We start from the raw sequence: 23413 nt of genomic DNA, 5'->3' as shown, positions 1-23413 counted from the left end.
GATGGGAGTTGGTGCAGGGTTTATTGTATTTGGGGGCGTAATGATTTTGTTTTGTAAAATGTTAAAATGTTAAACCTTTGAATAAAAAAAAAACTCTTGATTGAGTGACAAACACCATTCTGCAATTATGGTAACATCATTGCATAAAACAGTCCAGACATCCACATTTTCAGATATTCTAGTGTTAGCATTGAAAGAAAAGATATAGAACTCAGCGTTTTCACATTTTTAAAAACATGTTCTTTTGTAGGAGTAGGTTTGGATATACACCTGTGTCAGAAGCTTCTCTTTTTCTTCAACTTCCTTCTGATTCAGAGGCAGTGCATCATCAATCTTCCGCTGCTCTTCCTTTTGTACCTGTGCAGCATTGTGTAAGTCAGGATTCCTGGGAACCTGGAACCATTCGCAAATGAGCTGTAAGTCACTGACATGTACTCTTATACACTTAAAGCAGTGTCCTGGGGAAAGCAAGGAAAATATCTAATTGGCTTATCTACCAATGGAAACTTTCCAGCCCCTCACAAAACAGGCATCCTCCAGATTTCAGGAAAACGCACATTTTTCTGGATTCAGCACAGCTGGTGCATTTTCTAGAGCTGTTGTGCTGATGCGAGTGTTACTATGCAAGGGATATTGTTGGCCCAAATGCCATTTTCCAACCCACAAACATTCTTATGCAGGTTGAGCGTCCGTTATCTGGAATGCTTAGGGCTGTGTGTACATCAGATTTCGGAACTTTTCGGAATATAAATGTGCATCTGATGCGCATTGGGAACTGCACATGTGCGGCGGCGTGTGCTGGGACCTGCGTATCGCCCGGGATTTTGGAATTTTTCGGTGTTCGGATAAGAGATGCCCAACCTGCAATGTCGATATACTTTTATACAATACAAGCAAAATGCTGCGGGCACTGCAAATCTCAAAATAAAAATAGAGAATGCTGGAGTTTCAAAGGGAAAAGACTGACTCTGCGTGATCTTGCTAACGTTGCATGTACCTCAGCACAACACAGCTCCTCCAGTTACGCTGTAAATGATTTCATAATGTCAGTAAACAGTCACTTGCAATTCAATAGATTTCCGGCCAAGCACCACTCCTGACAATCAATTGCGCTATAATACCTTGTAGCCTATACTTTTTCTATAAGAAAGGATTTCTTTCTCCAGTAGTTCAAATAGACGTGGTGGAAAAAACTGGAAATCTTGAATACTTGGCTGTTTTGGAGGTCGAGGTGCCTGCAAAACACAACGTTTACAATCAGAACAGAAATATCCAGTGTTTAGAACAAACTGATTTTATTTTAAGACCTCTGCGTTTATTTTTTGGAAGAACTTTGCTTTGATTTTTATGTTTTCAATCATTTCCTTTTGTTCTCTATAAAATGCCTCGAAGAAAAATGACCCGAAATGAAAGTCTCCACGTTTTTAAATTACTGCGAAGCAGCCAACAAAAAGACATCACAATTTGAATCATTACATACCTTTTACTGTGTCAGAATAGGTACATTCATTTTTAATATAATCGCTAGCAATTTTCCCAGAAAGTACACTTCAAACCCCAGTGGAGAGGTAGGCACGTGTTAACCCAGACCTCTGCCAGGATTGCTTTGTGCTTGCCTACTAAGGAACGGTTACAGACCAGGCTGGGTGCCAAATCACATTTCTACAATATTGTTAGGGGAAAAGAACATCTTTTTACAGGGAGAGATGGATATGGAAAGTGAAATGAAAGAGCTTTCGAGAGGGGAGCATGAAAGGCACAATTGGGAAGAGAGCAAAAAAAAAAAACCAGGTTTTTCTGGAAGCTTCTGAAAACAACAAGTCCATCAAGCAGCGGGAAACAGGAAGTAAGCCTCCAAATTTGAAATGGATCATTTGGGACGTAGGCAGCGAAACAAGGTGGAGGACTCTCTAAAACAACAGTTGCGGAAATCAATGTGGACACAGAGGAAAATTCCCAAAGCATGGCAGGTTGAATCCGCCGAGGTTTCAAAGTTAGGGAGAAATTTCCCTCAAAGAGAGGAAAACATTCCCATCTTGACGAACCCTGCTGTTAGAGCTTCAACCAATATGTCAATAGAAGTCAATATCTTGCAGGTCATCAGCTGCAAAAAACAATGGGCTGGACTCTCTGCCGGCGGGATGCTCCATTTTGCTGGCAGCCCGGTGGATTCCCGACGGCGTGGGACTGCCCCACAATAGGAAACCCCATTGACCAGCCGGCATAACGGAGTATCCCACCGTCGTGCCGAAACAGAAATGTGGCGCGGCGGAGAATCCAGCTCATTGTACTTACATCGCACAGTTAACAAAGCAAAACTTTAAAGTGCTTCAAAATGGACAGCGGTAGAGAAAGGTAAGCTGGGCACGAAGCAGGAATTCGGGGTAGATTTGGGGGTGTTCAAAGGAGATATCATGGATTAAGTCCAAACTTTAGTTAAATGGTGCAAAAACGGCAGTAAGTGATCAGCAACCTGTTATACACACGTCTTGCCTTTCTAATGTCATCAATGGACTGCTTAAATCAAATAAAAATACTAGCAATCCAGGACACAAGTTATGGAGAATAAGTACCCTAGAAATGTTCAAATAACAAATAAAAATGGACAATTTCATGTTATGTGACAGGGGAATACCATCTGATTTTTGTACCATGATTTGGTTTCACTGTTTCAAACCCAAAGACATCCTGTAATGTTCCTTCTGCTCAGACACTAGTGCAGTGGTTCTAAACATTTCATCAAATAAAAGCTTGCATTTATACAGCTCTCATCATATAGAAGAACACCGGGGAATGCAGGAGGAGATAAAAGAACTGGGACGACCAGGGGGACCAATAAAACAATCAAAGATAAAAATGCTAGCAGGGCTTTGAACAAAGGGAGAGATAACACGAGGAGGTTTGGAGAGAGGAGGAACAAAGTGCATGATTGTAGTAACTGAAGGATCATTTTATGAAGAGTATTTTATTTCAGTACCAACCACAATCTGATATAAAACATTAAGCCCGTACAATTTCTGTCAGGAAACACATTTTTCCAATGTTCTGGGAGGCAATTCAAATAATCAGGTAGAAGAGGAGAGCAAGATATTCCCTGTGTAGTTGATGTAACACAATTACAAACCCCATTCTTTATAAGACAGGTTTACAATTTTGTTACAGTAGGTGCAAAGGAAAAACGTCCCCAATCATCAGAAATGTGCTATGCAGATGAGCATACTCCAAGGATGTGAAGGCGCATAGGTCGTATGCAATCCGAAAGCAAAATGTTTATTTTGTTCCTGTGTTTTTGGACCACTCAAGTTGTTTTAATCATGATCTTAAACACCATCAGGCTGAAGTAGTTTTGGATTCAAATTAGTAATGTTTCCCTTGAAGGAAGCTTTGTCAACATATTTTTATTCACTGCTTTACCTTCGGGGCTCTTGGCTCGCTGACACGTAAAGCTTCTCGGAAATATGCGTCCACTGCATAATTGGCTTTCCGCTCTCGTTTGGGAGGTTCAATCCACTCTGTCAAACCAATCTGTTTGTGACAAAAAGAACAGTTTTGCATTTACAATTGACACCAAAATCATTAAATTATATTTGCTACATATATACAGTAGATTACTGCATACAAGTTGATCTTTGAAAACTCCAGAAACACTTCCAGAAATGGGCGGTCACCATTTTGAACTGTGAAAAAAAAACGGTAATTCATATTAAGGCCGGGATTCTCCGTTCCTAATTAGTCTCACTACCTCTGCCAGCGAGAACGGAGAATTTGGCACTCCGCTAAAACTCCATTCACTGCAGCGGGAACGGAGAATCCCATCGGCAAGAACGGACAGTGAATGTGGCACGGTTCAGTGAACGAATCAAACGTACAACGATGCCTTTACCTGTAATCAAAGTGTTTTAAAATAATTTACTTCACTATCTTCAGCATCCAATGCAAATTAAATTTATTGAGTCCCTTTGGTTCTGGTGTCATTTTTAGGATCCCACTCTGGATCAGGCTTAGCACTTCTGCTTTCAGCATCATCCTTTCACAATAAATACCATGCTCCACACTATACCCCCACATGCTCAACATGCAAAACTGCCGTTGCTTTCACCAGGAACTTCTTCCACTCCTTTGGGTGGGATCTTTCATCAATCATCCCAATACTGCCATGATCCTAAGACATCTCACTGGTTTAGGCTATTTAAATGTGTAGGACAGCATCTCATTGGAATCCCTGCCGTACACAGGAAGCCTAAAGTTGCTGAGAATATATACGTAGCTGTGCGTACAGCAAGGTTTTCACCACAAATGTGTCATGGAGCAGGGGCCATAAACTGCTAAAGATTCTGTTTAAAAATTTGTTAAAACAGGGTCAAGCAGGAGCAAAGTGACCCTTTGATATGGATACAAGGTCTGAAGAGAGTGGGTTTGCAGCGTCACCAACCCTTTCTGGGATCACTGCCACTCGAGGCAGACAGTGAGGAAATCGCCTGGTCTCCCTGGCTTCCCCTGCTCCAACTTTCATTTAAATGTGGCTGTCAAGGGTTCGGAGGCCAAAACCTAGCTCAGTGTCTTCTCTACCTGATGACAATATGAGATTTCAGGAAAAGGATTTACAGGGCTATGGGGAAAAAGTAGGACAATGAGAGTACTTAATTGCTCTACAAAAAGCTGGCACAGGGGCTGGTTTAGCACAGTGGGCTAAACATTTGGCTTGTAATGCAGAACAAGACCAGCAGCGCGGGTTCAATTCCCGTGCCGGCCTCCCCGAACAGGCGCCGGAATGTGGTGACTAGGGGCTTTTCACAGTAACTTAATTGAAGCCTCCTTGTGACAATAAGCGATTATTATTATTAAATGAGTCAAATGGCCTTGTTCTGTGCTGAACCATTTTATAATGTATCTCAAATTAGTCCAGGAGCTGTCATTCCAGTTGTGAGTGGGCTTATACACACAGCACAAGTTGCCCACAGCTCAAGAATAAATTAACAATCGGTCTGTCTATTGTAGCAGGAAGGAAGTATATTGTGGTAACAGGAACTGATATAAGATAGCCTTTTGGAGCAGGTGTCAACACATCATGGTGTTGGTGAGTTCAACTGTTTTAGGTCACACTGTCACTTACATATGCATCCGCAGTAACTTTGTAAAAATATGAAAATTACACTAACTGCATCCTTCGACAGGTTACAGAATATTTTAGCATGAAAAAGAAATCTTTAGCACTGGTAAGTCAGGAGGATATTTTGTTATGCATCTCAATATACTAAACCTGATCGCTAATTTTGAAGAGGGATAAAGATCCGTTGCAGTGCGGGTCCTATAGACCTATTTCATTATTGAACGTGGACGCCTAATTGCTGGCAAAGGTACTGGCATCGAGGATAGAGGACTGTGTCCCGGGGGTGGTGCACGAAGACCAGACAGGGTTCGTAAAAGGGAGACAACTGAATGTTAACGTGCGACGACTATTAGGGGTGATAATGATGCCCCCAGTGGAGGGGGAGGCAGAGATAGTGGCGGCAATGGACGCAGAGAAGGCATTTGATAGGGTGGAGTGGGAGTATTTATGGGAAGTGTTAAGGAGGTTTGGGTTCGGGAACGGGTTTATTAGCTGGGTTAGACTTCTTTATGGGGCTCCAACGGAAAGTGTAGTTACAGGTCGACAAAGATCGGAGTATTTCCGACTATATAGGGGAACAAGACAGGGATGCCCGCTGTCTCCATTGTTGTTCGCGTTGGCAATTGAACCTCTGGCCATGGCGTTGAGGGACTCCAGGAAATGGAGAGGGGTGATTAGAGGGGGAGAAGAACACCGAGTCTCATTATACGCAGATGACCTATTGTTATACATGTCGGACCCAGCGGGGGGGGATGATAGAGGTTATGCGAATTTTGAGGGGGTTCGGGGATTTCTCGGGGTATAGGCTAAACATGGGGAAGAGTGAATTATTTGTGATACATCCAGGGGACCAGAGTAGAGAGATAGAAGGCTTGCCTCTAAGGAAAGTGGAAAGAAACTTCCGATACCTGGGGATTCAGATCGCTAGGAGCTGGGGAACCTTGCACAGATTTAATCTGACACGGCTGGTAGAACAAATGGAGGAGGACTTCAAGAGGTGGGACATGCAGCCTCTGTCGCTGGCGGGCAGGGTGCAAGCAATCAAGATGATGGTCCTCCCGGGGTTCTTATTTGTATTTCAATGTCTCCCTATACTAATCACCAAGACCTTTTCTAATAAAATAAACAGGAGGAAAACGAGCTTCGTGTGGGCAGGGAAAGTTCCGAGAGTAAGGAGGGTATTCCTTCAGCGTAGTAGGGACAGAGGAGGATTGGCACTACTGAACTTGGGCGATTACTATTGGGCCGCCAATGTGGCAGTGATACGTAAATTGATGATGGAGGGTGAGGGAGCGGCGTGGAAAAGACTGGAGAGAAAGTCCTGTAAAGGGACGAGTTTAGAGGCACTGGTGACGGCGCCGCTACCGTTCTCACCTAAAAAGTTTACCACGAATCCGGTGGTGGCGGCAACATTGAATATCTGGGGACAGTGGAGGCGACAGAGAGGGGTGCGGGGAGCCCTGGTGGGGTCCCCAATCAGGAACAACCATAGGTTCGCCCCAGGAAGAATGGATGGAGGATTTCAGAGCTGGCACCAGTTAGGAATTAGGAGGGTGGGCGATTTGTTTAAAAATGGGACTTTTGCGAGCTTGGGAGCATTGGAGGAAAAGTATGGGTTGCCCCGGGGAAATTTCTTGGGATATATGCAGGTGAGGGCGTTTACTAGACAACAGGTGAGGGAATATCCGCTGCTCCCGACACAGGGGATACAGGACAGAGTGCTTTCAGGGGTGTGGGTCGGAGAGGGCAAGGTGTCAGAGATATACCGAGAGATGAGGGAAGAGGGGGAGGAGTTGGTGGGCGAACTAAAAGGAAAGTGGGAAGAAGAGCTCGGGGAGGAGATAGAGGAGGGTCTGTGGGCTGATGCCCTAAGCAGGGTAAATTCCTCTTCCTCATGCGCCAGGCTTGGCCTGATTCAATTTAAGGTGCTACATAGAGCACACATAACGGGAGCAAGATTGAGCAGGTTCTTTGGAGTGGAGGACAGATGTGGGAGGTGTGGCGGGAGCCCGGCAAACTACGCACATATGTTTTGGGCGTGCCCGGCACTGGAAGGGTATTGGAAGGGAGTGACGGGAGTGATTTCGAAGGTGGTGAAGGCCCGGGTCAAACCAGGCTGGGGGTTCGCTCTATTTGGAGTTGCGGATGAGCCGGGCGTGCAGGAGGCGAAAGAGGCCGACGTTGTGGCCTTTGCATCCCTAGTAGCCCGGCGCAGGATCCTACTTATGTGGAAGGAGGCGAAACCCCCCGGACTGGAGGCTTGGGTAAATGATATGGCGGGGTTCATTAAATTGGAGCAGATAAAGTTTGCCCTGAGAGGGTCGGCTCAAGGGTTCACCAGGCGGTGGCAGCCATTTCTCTACTACCTAGGGGAACATTAGAGGGAAGACAGATGACCAGCAGCAGCAACCCAGGGGGGAAGGGGGGGGGGGGGTTTAGTTTAGTTTATGTCAAAAGATAATGGGGTTTTGTTATTTGTGTATTGTTAAAAATTTCTTTATTGTTACGTTTGCTTTGTAAGAGGGGAAATATATATTTTTTAAAAATATACTAAACCTGGACTGCTTGGTGCCAACACTATTTGCCTGAAATGGAAACAGTTTTATTCTGCAGCACTTGCAACATCAAGGAATTAAAATCACTTTAAAAAGTCACAAATTCAAAGATTTTCAACAGTAAGAAAATATCTAAATGCACTATTGCTACTGAGTATCAAATGCAAAGCAAATAACAGTCATACCTTCTGTTTACCTCTGTAATCTTCACCTTCAAAACTATATAAACTTTCTGTCTCCATTGTAAACGATCGAAGGGAATTCTCACCAAGATTTTGCAAACGTTCTTTCAATTCGGCTGTCTATAATGAAGAAAATCATTCTCATAACATATTATAAGCTGCACTCCAAGACCATCAATGAGGAAGGGCTCCAAGGAATAAAATGCAATGACATCAAAAAGACAAAAAGGACACTTCAAAGATTGAATCAGTATGGTTCCGTGGAGTGGCAATCACAGTCCATAGAACCGCTCCAGTACAGAAGAAGGCCCTTCGGCCCATCGGGTCTGCACCGACCCTCTGAAACAGCATCCTCCCTAGTCCCACTCCCCACCTTATCCCTGTAATCTAACCTGTACATCCATGAACACCAATGGGCAATTTAGAAATTTGGCCAATCCACCTAACCTACACATCTTTGGACTATGGGAGGAAACTGGAGCACCTGGAGGAAACCCATGCACACACGGGGAAAATGTGTAAAGTCCACACAGACAGTCACCCATGCCGGAATTGAAGCCGGGTCCCTGGCGTGTGTGGCAGCAATGCTAACCCAGTGTCATGTGCCGCCCCAGTCAGATTGCTACTTTGTTCCTTTATACTTTCCCAGGTCGGGAGCTGCATATTTTCCGCAGCAGTGGCAGGCTCTTCCAGCTTTTACAACCCCTTTACAGCTCCAGCTGCTGTAAAGTGCTACATTTAAAGATCGTAGCCAGTTTGTGAAACCAGCAGAGAGGCAAAACTGTGAGGCATCAGAAGGTTAACCTTCCCACACAATTCCTGTTCAGTCCTTGCATGGGAACCTCCGAGCAGGGAAATGCACCGGCGCAACTTCTGGGGTACCACCCCCTCCCCGCATGGAAAATCTGGGCCTCTATGCAGTACAGTGCTTCAACAATCAAGTCAAGATGTACAAGAAATTTGGGTGGTCTGACTAAGCAGTGAGCTTAGTTCTGCAGACCAAGAAATGCTCAAGTTTGATCCCTGGTCTGTGCCAACTGGGATGGCAGCAGGGCACCACCATTAACTTCTGAACTCCTTCATTTGTAAGGGGGAAAAGCTCAACTGGGATGCCTTAATCACTAGCCAGCAACCCTTGCGGGAAAGCATGATTGGATGATGATATCAGAGCAACAGGCTCAGGTGGAAGCCTTTAATCCAGTCAGATGACAAATCAATACGGTCTATACTCGGTCAAAACATTCACATTGCAAAAACAAAAATACATAAAGCAAGTTATTGCAGCAGCTAACTGTTGGAACATAAAGAGCAGGAAAACATGGACTCAGGAAACAATGTGGCATTCCTACCTTCTTTTCTCCTCGCTCCAATATAGTGTCAATGTCTTCATCGGTTAACTCACTGTCTTTGGTGGCAAAGACGTGCGTCGCACCATGGCGAATCATTTGCAGCATTTCATCCTTGCCTAGTTTGTTCGTCTGTTGGTCAATTAGCCTGCCTAATAAAATAAAGGAACGCAAAGTGTCTCGATGTACTTTGAAACAGACTTGATGACTTTTTAAAAAAACATTCTACTGAGTCTCCAATTTATTACTACACTAAATGACTAGCAACTGAAATAAATTAAGAATAAAAACAAAACAAAAAGGATACTACTTGTATCTTCAGGCATAAACAAGTCGTGATGATTATCTCAGGCACGTGAACAACATTGCTAATTCGCTAGTCACCTCATTCAGAGAGACCGAGTGCGAGTTCATTTCATTTTCCCTCCTCCCATTGGCAAATTTACTTAATTCTTCAGATCCAAATATATCACCGCACACTTCCCTGCATTGAATTAATCTGCTATGTGCACTACACCTCTCTGCTTTTTGTCAGTCAGCCAATTTATACCTATAATGCTACTATCCCTTTTATTGCATGGGCTTCGATTTTGCCAACAAGCCTACATGTGACACTTTATCAAAACCCAAACGTCCATATACATGGCATGAACTGCATGCTGCTATCCACCATCAATGCTAAAACTCAATTGCTAGTCAAACACAATTTTCCCTTAAAAAAAACATGTGCTGGCCCTTCTTTATTAATCCATACTTATCCGAGTGAATGTTAAATTTCTCCAGAATTATTGATCCAGATCTGCCAGTCTCCGGAGGACCGTGCGCCAAAGGATATGCTGGTGAACCCCCCCCCCCTCCACCCCCTTAGGAGTCCCCAGGCAAGGACTGCATGGGTTGCCAGGAAGTTTCAACTTCTGTTGGACAGCTCCTCTGCGTCTGGAACCCTCCAAAGCTCCAGTTTAAAGTTGGAGACTCCAGATGATGTTGACTCATTTAGCAGAAGTTACCCTGGAGGAACCAGGAGAATTAAAACACGTTCTAACTCATGGGTAACTATACTGCTGACCTACCTCGCTCCCCCCAGGGACCACTCAACTATTCTTCTAACCCAACTATACCCCACCACCCAACTATCCCTCCAAAAACCTCATTGTCTCCAGTAGCTTTGGCAAGGTTCTTTTCCTCGGTAAACACGTTTGCAAAAATACCTCAGCCATGCCTTCTGCCTTGACCAACAGATTTCCATTTAGGCTCTGAATCAGCCCCAACACTCCCGAGAGCCCTTTTACTCTTCACGTGCCTATCGAAGACATTTGAATTCATTTTTATGTTAGCTGTCAATATGTTGTCATATGATGTGGCACGATTCTGTGCAGTCAGCATCAACAGTAATAAAGGCAGACATGTAACAAAATAAGACTCCAGTAGCTGTGAAAATTGGTGCTGTGGTGCCAAAGGTCACAGGTAAGATATCAGATCTGTCAAATGTAATGGAATTACAGGGGGATGTTATATTCTATGATGAAATGCACTTTTGACCTGAATAAATGAAGCTAATTCTATTCCCTGCAATCCTTGTGCGAATATACAACTGTAGACCACTAAATATTTTGTGCGCAGAGGAAGCTGGGTGGACATGGTTTCAAATACGGTTCGGGGAGTAAACATTTCCATTTCTAGTTAAGTATCTAAAACACAATTAAGCAGCAGTTTGCAATTCCTTCACTGGCCATGAAGAGCTGGTATGGAAAGATGTCACTAGAATGCTCTACTATGGTTAGGAATGAAGCACTTTGTGGAACAGAAAGTGCCTGAAGTCTACTTGCACGATATCTTAATTGGGATTGCTTGACACCAAAACTGACTGTCTAAATGAAAAGCAATTTCCTCAGGTCACAGTGAGCACAAACTAGGGTAAAGAGGAAAAAAACATGCTATTTGCATGTTTGCAATTCTTTCATAATTGTCTACAGTTCTCAAAGATTTGATCTGCTAGGATTTGAAACAAGAGCATTAAACTTAAGAATTCCCTTTCTATGTAACGTACATCATGTTTCCTAGTGCTGAACTTGCCAGCAATTTCAATCCCCTAGAGTAGCCATGATGTTCCATCCACACAAAGCTCTGAAGTTCAAAATCCAGGCATTGTTACCGTGCCAATTTTGTGACAGTAGCAATAGTATAAAAAGTCACGAAATGCAGGACAGTCAGAGGATTTCTACATCATTAAAATATATGTCAATTTGGCCCAGTTGGTAGCAACAAAGGATCAGGAGTCTGTGTGTTTAATCCCTCCTCCAGGACTTGAATTAGACTGGCACAGCTAAAAGGCATGCTGTTTCACTGTCTATAAAAGACCCCATGATACAGAATTCTGCTCATGTCCCGGTCCACAATTCCCCATCAACTAATATCACTAAAAAAAAAAGCAGTTCATCAATCGCACTGGATGTTATGGGGCTTCCCATGTATAAAATGGCTCTCACGTGTGCTACAGAACAAGTCATTACAAATCTTGCCTTAAGAAGTGCTTTCTAATTATTTCAAAAATTTTCGAAGTTAGGTCATTTGAATCACAACTCTTCTGCAAAGCTTTGTAAAGTAACGATGTGTAATAAATCATACTGAACAAAGGCCGAGCACCTATTTTCTTTTGCATATGTATGTAATTTGTTCCCTATTTTTCATTACCACTTGTGGAGTCGAGTCAGATATGTTTACATTGTGGTCCTGTTAATCTCCTGTTGTAACCAGCTACGGGCGACACCAAAATTAACTGCATGTACCAAAACAGGATTTTGCTACGATGAGAATCAGTACAAGTAGATTTATCTTGTCGTTTCTCAATGAGAGTTCAATGTACCGCTCTTCTACATTAGGGTATTTTTTTGCTGTGTTGGGGATAACATCAATTCCCCTGTTTTACATGGGATAAGTTACTAACTGGGGGAATTCACTGACCCAGTGAAGGTACAAAATGGCCTGGAAGGGGGGGCGGGGGGGGAGAGAGAGCGAGAGAGAGAGAGAGAGAGAGATCAGGGTATTGAACGTAATGATCAGCTATGATCATAATGAATGGCGGAGGATGTTCGAAAAGGGGCAGGTTTAAGACAGTGGGCTAAGACAGCTGGCTTGTAATGCAGAACAAGACCAGCAGCGCGGTTTCGATTCCCGTTCCAGCCTCCCCGAACAGGCTAGGTGCTTTTCACATTAACTTCATTGAAGCCTCCTTGTGACAATAAGCGATTATTATATTTATTATAGTAAGAGCCGAAAGGCCTCCTCCTGCTTCTATTATCTATGTTTCTATGGGACCTGATTCCAGGATCCCTGTCCCCATGGCCAGCAAATTTTGTCACAATGATATAAGGATTAGAGCAGCTATTTATTGCAGCAGTGTGCAGCTGAACCGCACACACAATTTTAGAGAGGTTAGGCCCCTTCAGTAGGTTGACGTGGTTCCTGGCGACTCAGAGGAGATGTCAAACATTGGGGAAACCTAGTCCCAAGTGGGGAAACAAAAGAAAAGCTACCTGTTCCTGGAATTTTTCAATTGACACGCTTTGAAATACAAGAAAAACGTATGGGGCGGGATTCACCGTTTCCTGGTGCTGCCCGTCCCCGCTGGCAACGGGATTCTCCGTCCCGGCAGCCGGCCAATGGGATTTCCCATTGTGGGCACCCCGCACTGTCAGGAAATCAGTGGGCGTGAGTGCGTTGCTGGCGAAACGGAGGACCTCGCCTAGGGAGAATCCAGCCCATGTTCTTTTAGTTTCAATAGTTCTCCCAAAAAATGACTGTTCATTTCAGGCGGGAAAAACATGGAGAATCCCGATGGCTGTTCCAGCGAGATCCCCATCACCACCCACCCACACTTCAGTCATTTGTTCCTGGTGAGATTCCTGCCTGGAAAGAGAAGTGAGCACCTAAAGACACTGGCCAGGCCAGCTCCTCAGAAATGGAAGTGCCATTTTTAAAGGCACCCGATCTCCAGACAACCTTACAGCTGCCCCCAATCCTACTCACTGGTAGAGTGCCCCCCCCCCCCCCCCCCCCCACCCCACTCATAGACATCAGGCACCATTCCTGTCAAAATCGCTGGTACCAGTGCCCACCGCCCACGCCTCCCTCACAATCACCGACACCCCACTATGGGGCCACCAAAGGCCCCTCCCCCCTCCCTCCGTGGTCATGCTTCCTCTCAGGCCCCACCCCTTGGCACTACACCCTTGCTTTGCCAAGCTGGCAGTTCCAGGTGGGCACTGTCAAGAGCTGTCCCTGACCATCTAGGGACTCCATTGGCCGCAGAGTAGTGATTCCCGTCAGTCACACGCTGCGCCAGCGGTGTGGAGAATCCCGGGAGACTCTGGCTCAAATCCGGAAATGCATAGTTAAATTAGTTTAAATACTCATTTAAATACGCAAGGGTGTGAAGCAGGAGTGCCGGGAGCATCGTGCGCTGTTTGGTGCCCAGCTCAAACACATTGGGCTCTCCAAATATTGTCTAGGAACAGTGGGAGGTGCGCTGGGCACAACACAGGGGAGGATCACACCCACTGTATGGGGTGTACGCGGTATGTACTCGTGCGACTCGGCCAACGTTGTCTACCTCATACACTGCAGGAAAGGATGTCCCGAAGTGTGGTACATTGCGAGACCATGCAGACGCTGCGACAACGAATGAACGGACATCGCGCGACAATCACCAGGCAGGAATGTTCCCTTCCAGTCGGGGAACACTTCAGCAGTCAAGGGCATTTAGCCTCTGATCTCCGGGTAAGCGTTCTCCAAGGCGGCCTTCAGGACGCGCGGCAACGCAGAATCGCCGAGCAGAAACTTACCAAGTTCCGCACACGAGTGCGGCCTCAACCGGGACCTGGGATTCATGTCGCATTACATTCATCCCCCACCATCTGGCCTGCGAAATCCTACCAACTGTCCTGGCTTGACACAATTCACACCTCTTTGACCTGGGGTTACCCCATCTCTGGATCTGTAAAGATTTAATCACCTGCTAATGCTCGCATTCCAAGCATTGTCTGGCATCTTTGAATTTATCTATATTTCTGTTTCTGGAACATACCTCTTCATTCACCTGAGGAAGGAGCAGCGCTCCGAAAGCTAGTGATATCGAAACAAACCTGTTGGCGAGTGGGGCGGGAGAACGAGTTGGGGGGGGACTTTAACCTGGTGTTGTAAGACTTCTTACTGTATGGCAAGGTTGATGTGTTTTATTACAATGACTACAGGAATAGACAAACTTCCAAAAAGGTATCGTTGATGAATGAGATGACGTAGCTGCCAAATCATTATCAACATTTTTTTTTTTTTTTTTTTACAAGTCCTGCAAAGGTAAGTTGAAAATTACATTGACCAGCATTGTGTAAATGTTGATGCATTAAGGTACTTTCCCCAGTGAGAAAAGTCCTCTTATGCATTTAAAACAGAAGAAAACACTACTGTCATAATATAAAGTGATTTAAATGCTCTAAGACCTATTACATTGAAAAAAAGTTCTTCCTCAGCTTTGTTTTAAGGGGGAATAAAAACACCTGCCTAAATTTAGAGTACCCAATTATTTTTTTTCAATTAAGGGCCAATTTAGTGTGGCCAATCCACCTAACCTGCACTTCTTTGGGTTGTGGGGGTGAAACCCATGTAGAAATGGGAAGAATGTGCAAACTGCACATAGACACTGCGCCACCGTGCTTCCCCGCGCCATTGTTTATCTTTTCCAGGGGTTTTGCATGAGCACTTATCTGACCAGGAAACCGAGTTCATGTGTTAATTGACTGTCTTAAGCGGTTATTGAAGGATATTTTATCTTTGAAGTGATTAGTGAAATTAATTTTTTTCATAACAGATTGATGACTTGAGGAATTTAAGTATTTTTAATGCGCTTTAAGAATGAGCTTTTTCAGCATGAGATGTGTTGGAAGGTTTTTTCAACATCATTTCAAAGACATGCTCCTGGGTCTGCTCATGGTGGTTACGTAGGAAACATATGGAGCTTCAAATAGCTTGGGATATATGGGGGCGTGGATGGGGTGTGAAGATGTTAGGTACATGGGGAATATGGAGGGCATGTCAAGTGGGTGCCGGTGCGAGGAGGGTGACAGTTTGAGGACCTGGCACTTACCAATACAAAACGGCAGCTGTCCCAGTAAATGGAGGAGGGTGTTCCAACCTGGTGGCCTCGCTACCTGCTGCCTCTACTGTTGACTCAGGCCTGCCTCTGGAGCATGTAAGCCCACCTCCATCCCATCCTTGCCTCCGCAGAGTGAAAATATTGCAGGCAGGGACCTAGCTAAAGGAGGCGGAGGGTTTGCCGAGTCACCTTCCCACCTCAGAAGCAGAAATTCAACACAATGCTTCTAAGTGCGCAAGAATATAATGTTGTACCACACTTAGAATCACAGAAAAGCTAAGATTAATCTCCCTGGTCAAAATTGCATTCATACCTTGCTGGATAACAATTGAATCAAGTCGCAGCTTCATCTCAGCCCTTTCAACAATCCGCTCTTCCACTGTGTTGTCGGTGAGGAGACGGAACACACGAACTGTTTTTTTCTGGCCGATACGATGTGCACGGTCCTAATTATAAAGAAACATCTTTTTAAATGACTGTTTAAATGCTGTATGTCTTGATAAAAGGATGTCTTGTGGTGCCGTGAGTAACTTGTGGCCAAGAAATGTGCATTCATAATGCGGTCAAACTGGTTCAGTATCAACTTGTAAATCCTTCCAGTGTAAGCAAATGGCAGGTGATAACAGTGGGAGATATTCCTAGTCAGTATGTGCTGTAGAGAACATTGAAGCCTCGACCTTCATTATCCATAGCTCCAGGTAACAACATGCATGTAAAAGTGCCTGTTGCCACAGTAACCCGAGCCCTTGGAGGCTGATTGGTTGAGAGTGGATCGGATTGGTGCCAACAGCACCAGGTTCAATCCCTGTTCAGGCTAGGGTGCATTTGGGACCTGCCTCCTTGCCCTACCTGTGATGGAGGCCATGGTGCTGTGGGGTTGGACCTGCCTTCAGGCAGAGAACTCAAGGAGAAGAAGAATTGATTTAAAAAATCCAAATGAATTGTAAATCTTTTTAACCTCTTTGAAATATGTACATCAAAGTCACAGCAAAACATTTTAAAACCAACTTCTTCAGCAGCCCTAATGAGCTACCAGGTGGATAAAAGCATAACCAATTGCAGCTATAAAGATCAGGGGCAAAATTCTCCGGAAACGGCGCGATGTCCGCCGACTGGCGCCCAAAACGGCGCAAATCAGACGGGCATCGTGCCGCCCCAAAGGTGCGGAATGCTCCGCATCTTTGGGGGACGAGCCCCAACCTTGAGGGGCTAGGTCGGCGCCGGACAAATTTCCACCTCGCCAGCTGGTGGAAAAGGCCTTTGGTGCCCCGCCAACTGGCACGGAAATGACATCTCCGGACGGCGCATGCGCGGGAGCGTCAGCGGCCGCTGACAGCTTCCCACGCATGCACAGTGGAGGGAGTCTCTTCTGCCTCCGCCATGGTGGAGACCGTGGCAGAGGCGGAAGGGAAAGAGTGCCCCCATGGCACAGGCCCGCCCGCGGATCGGTGGGCCCCAATCGCGGGCCAGGCCACTGTGGGGGCACCCCCCGGGGCCAGATCGCCCCGCGCCCCCCCAGGACCCCGGAGCCCGCCCGCGCCGCCTTGTCCCGCCGGTAAGGTAGGTGGTTTAATTTACGCCGGCGGGACAGGCATTTTAGCGGCGGGACTTCGGCCCATCCGGGCCGGAGAATCGCACGGGGGGGCCCGCCAACCGGCGCCGCGTGATTCCCGCCCCCGTCGAATCGCCGGTGCCGGAGACTTCGTCAACCGGCGGGGGTGGGATTCACGCCAGCCCCCGGCGATTCTCCGACCCGGCGGGGGGTCGGAGAATCTCACCCCATGTTCGAGGTTCAAATCCTAGTTGATACTATTAGGAGGGTACTGCAAATAGTATGCAGCCATTGCCAAAGAAGGAAGGGGGCTAGGGATCCTGCTCTTTATTACAATGTAGTGACTCGTCGTCAGAGAGTATGCCTATGAATGTCAAGTGAGGTCAGTTATGGCATCCTACATGGCAGAGCTTTCCCCTCAACAACAACTACACACACGACCACACAGGGGAGTGCCCGAGAGGACTAATATCTGGTGCACTATATTTCACATAAACTATCAGCACCTTCAGGAAAGGAGGCAAGAAGATGCAAAGAGAGGAGGAAGGAAATAAAGTAAACAAACAGGAGAATTGCATAATGGAACTCTGCTTCTGCAACCCTCAAATCTCTTCTGTAAATATCCATCTCCTTTGATTTTATGAGTTGTAGGTCATCAAATTTCATTTATTAACCTAAATTTTCTAGAGTTAACAACTTGGATAAGAGAACAAACAAATGACTAATTTGCCCAGTTCACCATATTGTTCATTATATGATGGACCAGCATCCTCTGCATAACAAAAGGCAGGGAAAAGAAATAACTGGTGATAGTTCAACAAAAGTTGTAGAATCTTGGTCACTGAAAAAATATATATATATATTTTTATTTTTTTTAAAGTTACACTTTCAGTAATATTTCTGACCAAAGATTCCCAACAGAAATCTTAATCCATTCGCTGTCTTTTTGGATGTAGACAGACCTGCTTTTACTTGAAATAAAGTTCTTTTGAGAAATAAGGGAGAAAAAGAGAAACACACAGTGAAACAAATGGTAAAGAAGAGGAGGCAGCAAGAGAAAGAGAATGCAAGCGAATAAGAGGAGAAAAAAGAAAGGCATCTTCATAGTCATGTTTTTCAAAAGCACAGATTGCACTATATGCGTGATGATCTACTTCAAAACGCAGAGATTACTAATGCCAAAACATATGGTAATTCAGAAATCTATCAGCAGAAGAACCTGTATTTATATTGAACTTTTCATGACATTAGGGCACCCCAAAGTGCCGTACACCCAATTCAGAACTTTGCATTGCAGTCATTGTTGCACAGCTAAATGTCAGAAACAGCAATGAGTTGAATGCTCAGATAATATGTTTTGGCGTTGTTAGCTGAGGGACGAACATTGGCAAGGATACTTCAAGAACTCCCCTGTTTGTTTTGAATTGAGATATGGTATTACTAACGTTCACCTGTGAATACAGGTGACAGCCCGAGTTTAACATCGCATCTAAAAGGAAGCTTCTCCAACACCCTTAGTACCACACTTAAAGTATCAGTCTAGATTACGTGTTCGAGTCCTGGAGTTGGGCTTGACTCCAAACTTCTGACTCAGAAGCAAATATTCTAACTACTGAGCCAGGAAGAATTACAATGACTGGTCCAAATGTTAAGGAAAATGCGCCATTACATACCATAGCTTGCAAGTCCACCTGTGGATTCCAATCTGAATCATACAAAATAACTACGTCAGCTGTTGCTAGGTTGATACCAAGGCCTCCAGCTCTGGTACTCAGCATGAATATGAACTTCGAACTGTTGAAAGCATTAAAAGAGTCTATTGCCCGCTGTTTAAAATAAAGATAGAAACACATATCAATAAATACAACGGCTAGGTCCAGTCAGTTCGGCTCTTTCCAAACAACTTGACATATACAAAAACATTAATTTGCCTTTTTTCTCTCAGACACTAAACACCCATCATGTATGAATTATGAATTTTAATTTTATAACATAATGACATTTGAAATTACATTTCTGCCCAAAGAAATATACATTCTGGGTTTCTTTAACTCTTAAATATTCACCACTGAAAAAAAGTACAACAGAAAATGTTCAATATATGAGGTCCATAAGTACAAGATGTATGAATTCCTACATTACCTGGTCAAATCTTTGTCTGCTGATTTCTGTACTTCCACAAGTTTGATTTCATTTCAGATTTCCACCATTTAGTTTTTTTCATTTCTAAAGGATTTAGTTTTTAAAACTGCAATGCACAATTGATGGTCGCCAATAAAATATCCTTATGTACTCGGGCCGAAGTAAAAATAATTACTAAATGATTAAACCGAGTGGTGGAAATCAAAGAAAATCTCTGAATGAGTGAAACGGTGGTCATAATATTATCAGGTTTAGAATAGTCATGGCAAAGAACAAGATACAACAATTCATAAAATTAGATCTGGCCCAGGTGGATCGGAATCAGAACTGCGTAGGCAAAACACTAAATGGACAATGAACGGTCACCAAATAGGAGATTGTTCTCGAATAAAGAAGACACATTCCACTGAGGGAGAAAGAAAGGGCATCCAAAGCTGGACTAAATATGTGGGGGTCAAAATGAAGCTTCAGGCAATTCTAATTACAGGAGATAACCAAGCTAAACATTGAAAGTACAAAGAAGACTTAAAAAATGGAAAATAAGGGAAAAAGAGACAGTTTGAGAAATAGATTAATCTCCAACATGAAGGGAACCGAATAATATTTTATAAATCCATAGACAGCAAGAGGGTGCTCAAAGGAAGGGTGGAGCCAATCAGGGACCAATGTAGAAGTAAATGTAGGAGGAGGAGGTAATGGCAATATTGGATGAAATAAAAATAAATAAGAAGCATGTACTTAAATGGTTTGCAGCCCTCAAAAGTAGAAATCACCCAATCTCAATTCAGCAACCCGAATAAGCAACCATGTGGATAAAAACATAACCTGGTGCATAACAAGTTGGTTCATTGTCTGGCACGGTAAACTCTGGAGGGGGTCACAGATGTGGGTACGGCACCTATTACAATGCTAGTGGGAGCACGAGGTGGGGTTCTGGATCTAGGTTGCAGGTAAGCTTGGTGGTCTGGGAGGAAACATTCTTGCTCCTCCTGACCCACTTGGGAGTGCTGTAAAAGCACTGGCCTTTTACCCAAAAGCAATCCCCACCTCCCTTTATTCGCTGCTTGGTTTCCCCAAGGTCTGGAACAACCAGGGAGCCAACAGTACATCTCTGATACAAGTTAATGTGAGGCTTCCTGCCTTATTATAATACTTAATTGGCCAAACCCCTTCCAGAGAGGTCAGCTGCCCTTCCCTATTCTGCCTCTATTAAACCCGGAGGTGGAGGCTGGTTGGAGTCAGGTTTGAAATTTTAAAAATGTTTAAATCTCACTCGACCCCAAGTCATACCTAGTTAGGCGCCCCCTCCCCAGGACCCCGGAGCCCGCCCACGCCGCCTGGTCCCGCCGGTAAATACCAGGTTTGATTTACGCCGGCGGGACAGGCAATTTCTGGGCGGGACTTCGGCCCATCCGGGCCGGAGAATCCTGCGGGGGGTCCCGCCAACCGGCGCGGCCCGATTCCCGCCCCTGTCCAATGTCCGGTACCGGAGACTTCGGCGGGGGCGGGATTCACGGCGGCCTACGGCCATTCTCCGACCCGGCGGGGGGTCGGAGAATGACGCCCCAGGTCTCTGAAAAACTGACTCACCTCAGGCAACACAGTAGCTGGGCATATTAAACTGACCTCCAAGTTCCTAAACTAAAGCAACAAGCAGGAGAAACCGCAGCCGAGATTTTCACTCCTGATTAGGTGGCTCCAACTGGAAAGTTCCGAGATGTGGATAGCAGATGATGACAGGACCGAGCCAGGTTATTACCATAAAATGAGGCTCAAACTTGGGATTTGCTGCTATATCTCAGTGATACACTGGACAATGCTACTACCTTTATCCCATGTAGAAGCTGGGAAACTACATATTACTTGAGAGAACACGAGCATCATCACAGACCTCTCTTTCTTCATGGGGGGTTTGTCCATCAAGGCGACAATAGTCATAACCACGCCACATACAGTAATCTTCAAGAATATCCATCAATCGGGTCATCTGGCTGAAAATTAGGACTCTCGAACCTTTAGGACAAGCAGTTATTAGAAAAAGTATGAATGAACGTCCCTCAAATTTAAGTAGGTAGCAGCAGCTTTGCAAGCCTAAAATTTCAGGGTCCATATCTCAATTCCTAAACGGTGATAACAGTTACAGCAAGTAGGTTTATTTAAAACAAGCAGCATGATTGTTCACAAATAGTCTCCATTGTGGATGTGAAGCCTTTTTTCAACCCTCTCAAATTTAAGGCTTACTGTTCTTTTTTTTACAACATTGAGAGTTTCGTCTTTTAACCAATATTACTCTTAACTTATTTAATTACTTATGGCTGCAACATTTTTTCTGGAACATAGAACATAACAGCGCAGTACAGGCCCTTCAGCCCTCGATGTTGCGCCGACCTATGAAACCACTCTAAAGCCCATTTGCACTATTCCCTTATCGTCTATATGATTATCCAATGACCATTTGAATACGCTTAGTGTTGGCGAGTCCACTACTGTTGCAGGCAGGGCATTCCACACCTTTACTACTCTCTGAGTAAAGAACCTACCTCTGACGTCTGTCCTATATCTATCTCCCCTCAATTTAAAGCTATGTCCCTCGTGCTAGTCATCACCATCTGAGGAAAAAGGCTTTCACTGTCCACCCTATCCAATCCTTTGATCATCTTGTATGCCTCAATTAAGTCACCTCTTAACATTCTTCTCTCTAACGAAAACAGCCTCAAGTCCCTCAGCCTTTCCTCATAAGATCTTCCCTCCATACCAGGCAACATTCTGGTAAATCTCCTCTGCACCCTTTCCAATGCTTCCACATCCTTCCTATAATGCGGTGACCAGAATTGCACGCAATACTCTAAATGCGGCCGCACCAGAGTTTTGTACAGCTGCAACATGACCTCATGGCTCCGAAACTCAATCCCTCTACCAATAAAAGCTAACACACCGTACGCCTTCTTAACAACCCTCTCAACCTGAGTGGCAACTTTCAGGGATCTATGTACATGGACACCGAGATCTCTCTGCTCATCCACACTGCCAAGAATCTTACCATTAGCCCAGTACTCAGTCTTCCTGTTATTCCTTCCAAAATGAATCACCTCACACTTTTCTGCATTAAACTCCATTTGCCACCTCTCAGCCCAGCGCTGCAGCTTATCTATGTCCCTCTGTAACTTGTAACATCCTTCCGCACTGTCCACAACTCCACCGACTTTAGTGTCATCTGCAAATTTACTCACCCATCCTTCTACGCCCTCCTCCAGGTCATTTATAAAAATGACAAACAGCAGTGGCCCCAAAACAGATCCTTGTGGTACACCACTAGTAACTGGACTCCAGTCTGAACACTTCCCATCAACCACCACCCTTTGTCTTCTTCCAGCTAGCCAATTTCTGATCCAAACTGCTAAATCACCCTGAATCCCATACCTCCGTATTTTCTGCAGTAGCCTACCGTAGGGAACCTTATCAAATGCTTTACTGAAATCCATATACACCACATCAACTGCTTTACCCTCATCCACCTGTTTGGTCACCTTCTCAAAGAACTCAATAAGGTTTGTGAGGTACGACCTAACTTCACATAACCGTGTTGACTATCTCTAATCAAATTATTCCTTTCCAGATGATTATACACCCTATCTCTTATAAACCTTTGCTATTGTTCATCTAGCATTATATCTTTCTATCTGATTCCCCATTATACCTCCATCAACTCACCCTTCATACTTCTGTTAGTGTCTTTGAATTTAAGACCTTAGTTTCAATCGCATTATTCTCAAAATTGGGATATTAAATAAATAGTATTTTGAATTAGTCAAATTATGCCCAGAGTCTTGGCCCAGAGATTTTACTTCTTGTGTCTCCACATTATATAGCATAGCTCACTAGGCCAAGCGAGCTTACAGATACAAAAGGGGAAAAGTGACGCACATTGTTTGTTGATCTTCTAAGGCAGGAAATAGAAAATCAAGTAAAATATCCTATTAAACTTAGCACCGGCTATCCCTCAAACACCTACTTTGTTCTCTCAATTTAGGTAGCAGTTTGTCCAGAACCACCATCTTGCCACAATTGGAAACCAGATGAGTATCTGTAGTGTAAGGAGGGCCAGGTTCGGCACCATCAAAGAGATATGGGTGGTTACAGCACTTTCGCAGCTGCATTAAGATATTCAACAAGCGCATCTTGTCCATCTTTCCAGCAGAGTTTAGAATGTCAATATCCTTCATCAAGATTTTTGTGTACCTGAAAACATCAAGAAGTAACTATGTAAATTGCATCCTCAAGCTACTGTGCAGCTTTAAAGGTGCAAAACAAAACTCAATATTGCGGCTTACAGCAGCAATGAAGGACTGCCAGCTTGCTTAGAATCAAACCCATGAAG

At 44.6% G+C, this 23413-nt stretch overlaps 1 protein-coding gene across 2 annotated transcripts in view; it reads right to left on the bottom strand.

Annotated features, from left to right (window-relative positions):
* Positions 1 to 23413, bottom strand: part of smarca1 (SNF2 related chromatin remodeling ATPase 1) — a 115831-nt gene that overhangs the window by 14906 nt on the left and 77512 nt on the right. For both annotated transcript variants that reach the window (XM_072505610.1, XM_072505611.1), the window contains 9 exons: positions 23048 to 23274; positions 20927 to 21048; positions 18567 to 18719; positions 15655 to 15787; positions 9197 to 9345; positions 7851 to 7967; positions 3415 to 3525; positions 1122 to 1235; positions 271 to 393 (listed from right to left, as the gene is read on the bottom strand). In XM_072505610.1, the coding sequence (XP_072361711.1) occupies positions 271 to 393; positions 1122 to 1235; positions 3415 to 3525; positions 7851 to 7967; positions 9197 to 9345; positions 15655 to 15787; positions 18567 to 18719; positions 20927 to 21048; positions 23048 to 23274 (1249 nt within the window). The remainder of the gene's footprint in view (positions 1 to 270; positions 394 to 1121; positions 1236 to 3414; positions 3526 to 7850; positions 7968 to 9196; positions 9346 to 15654; positions 15788 to 18566; positions 18720 to 20926; positions 21049 to 23047; positions 23275 to 23413) is intronic.

This window comes from Scyliorhinus torazame, chromosome 5 (assembly GCF_047496885.1).
Source record: "Scyliorhinus torazame isolate Kashiwa2021f chromosome 5, sScyTor2.1, whole genome shotgun sequence".
NCBI classification, from domain to species: Eukaryota; Metazoa; Chordata; class Chondrichthyes; order Carcharhiniformes; family Scyliorhinidae; genus Scyliorhinus; species Scyliorhinus torazame.
This window is presented reverse-complemented; position numbering and strand designations above follow the sequence as displayed.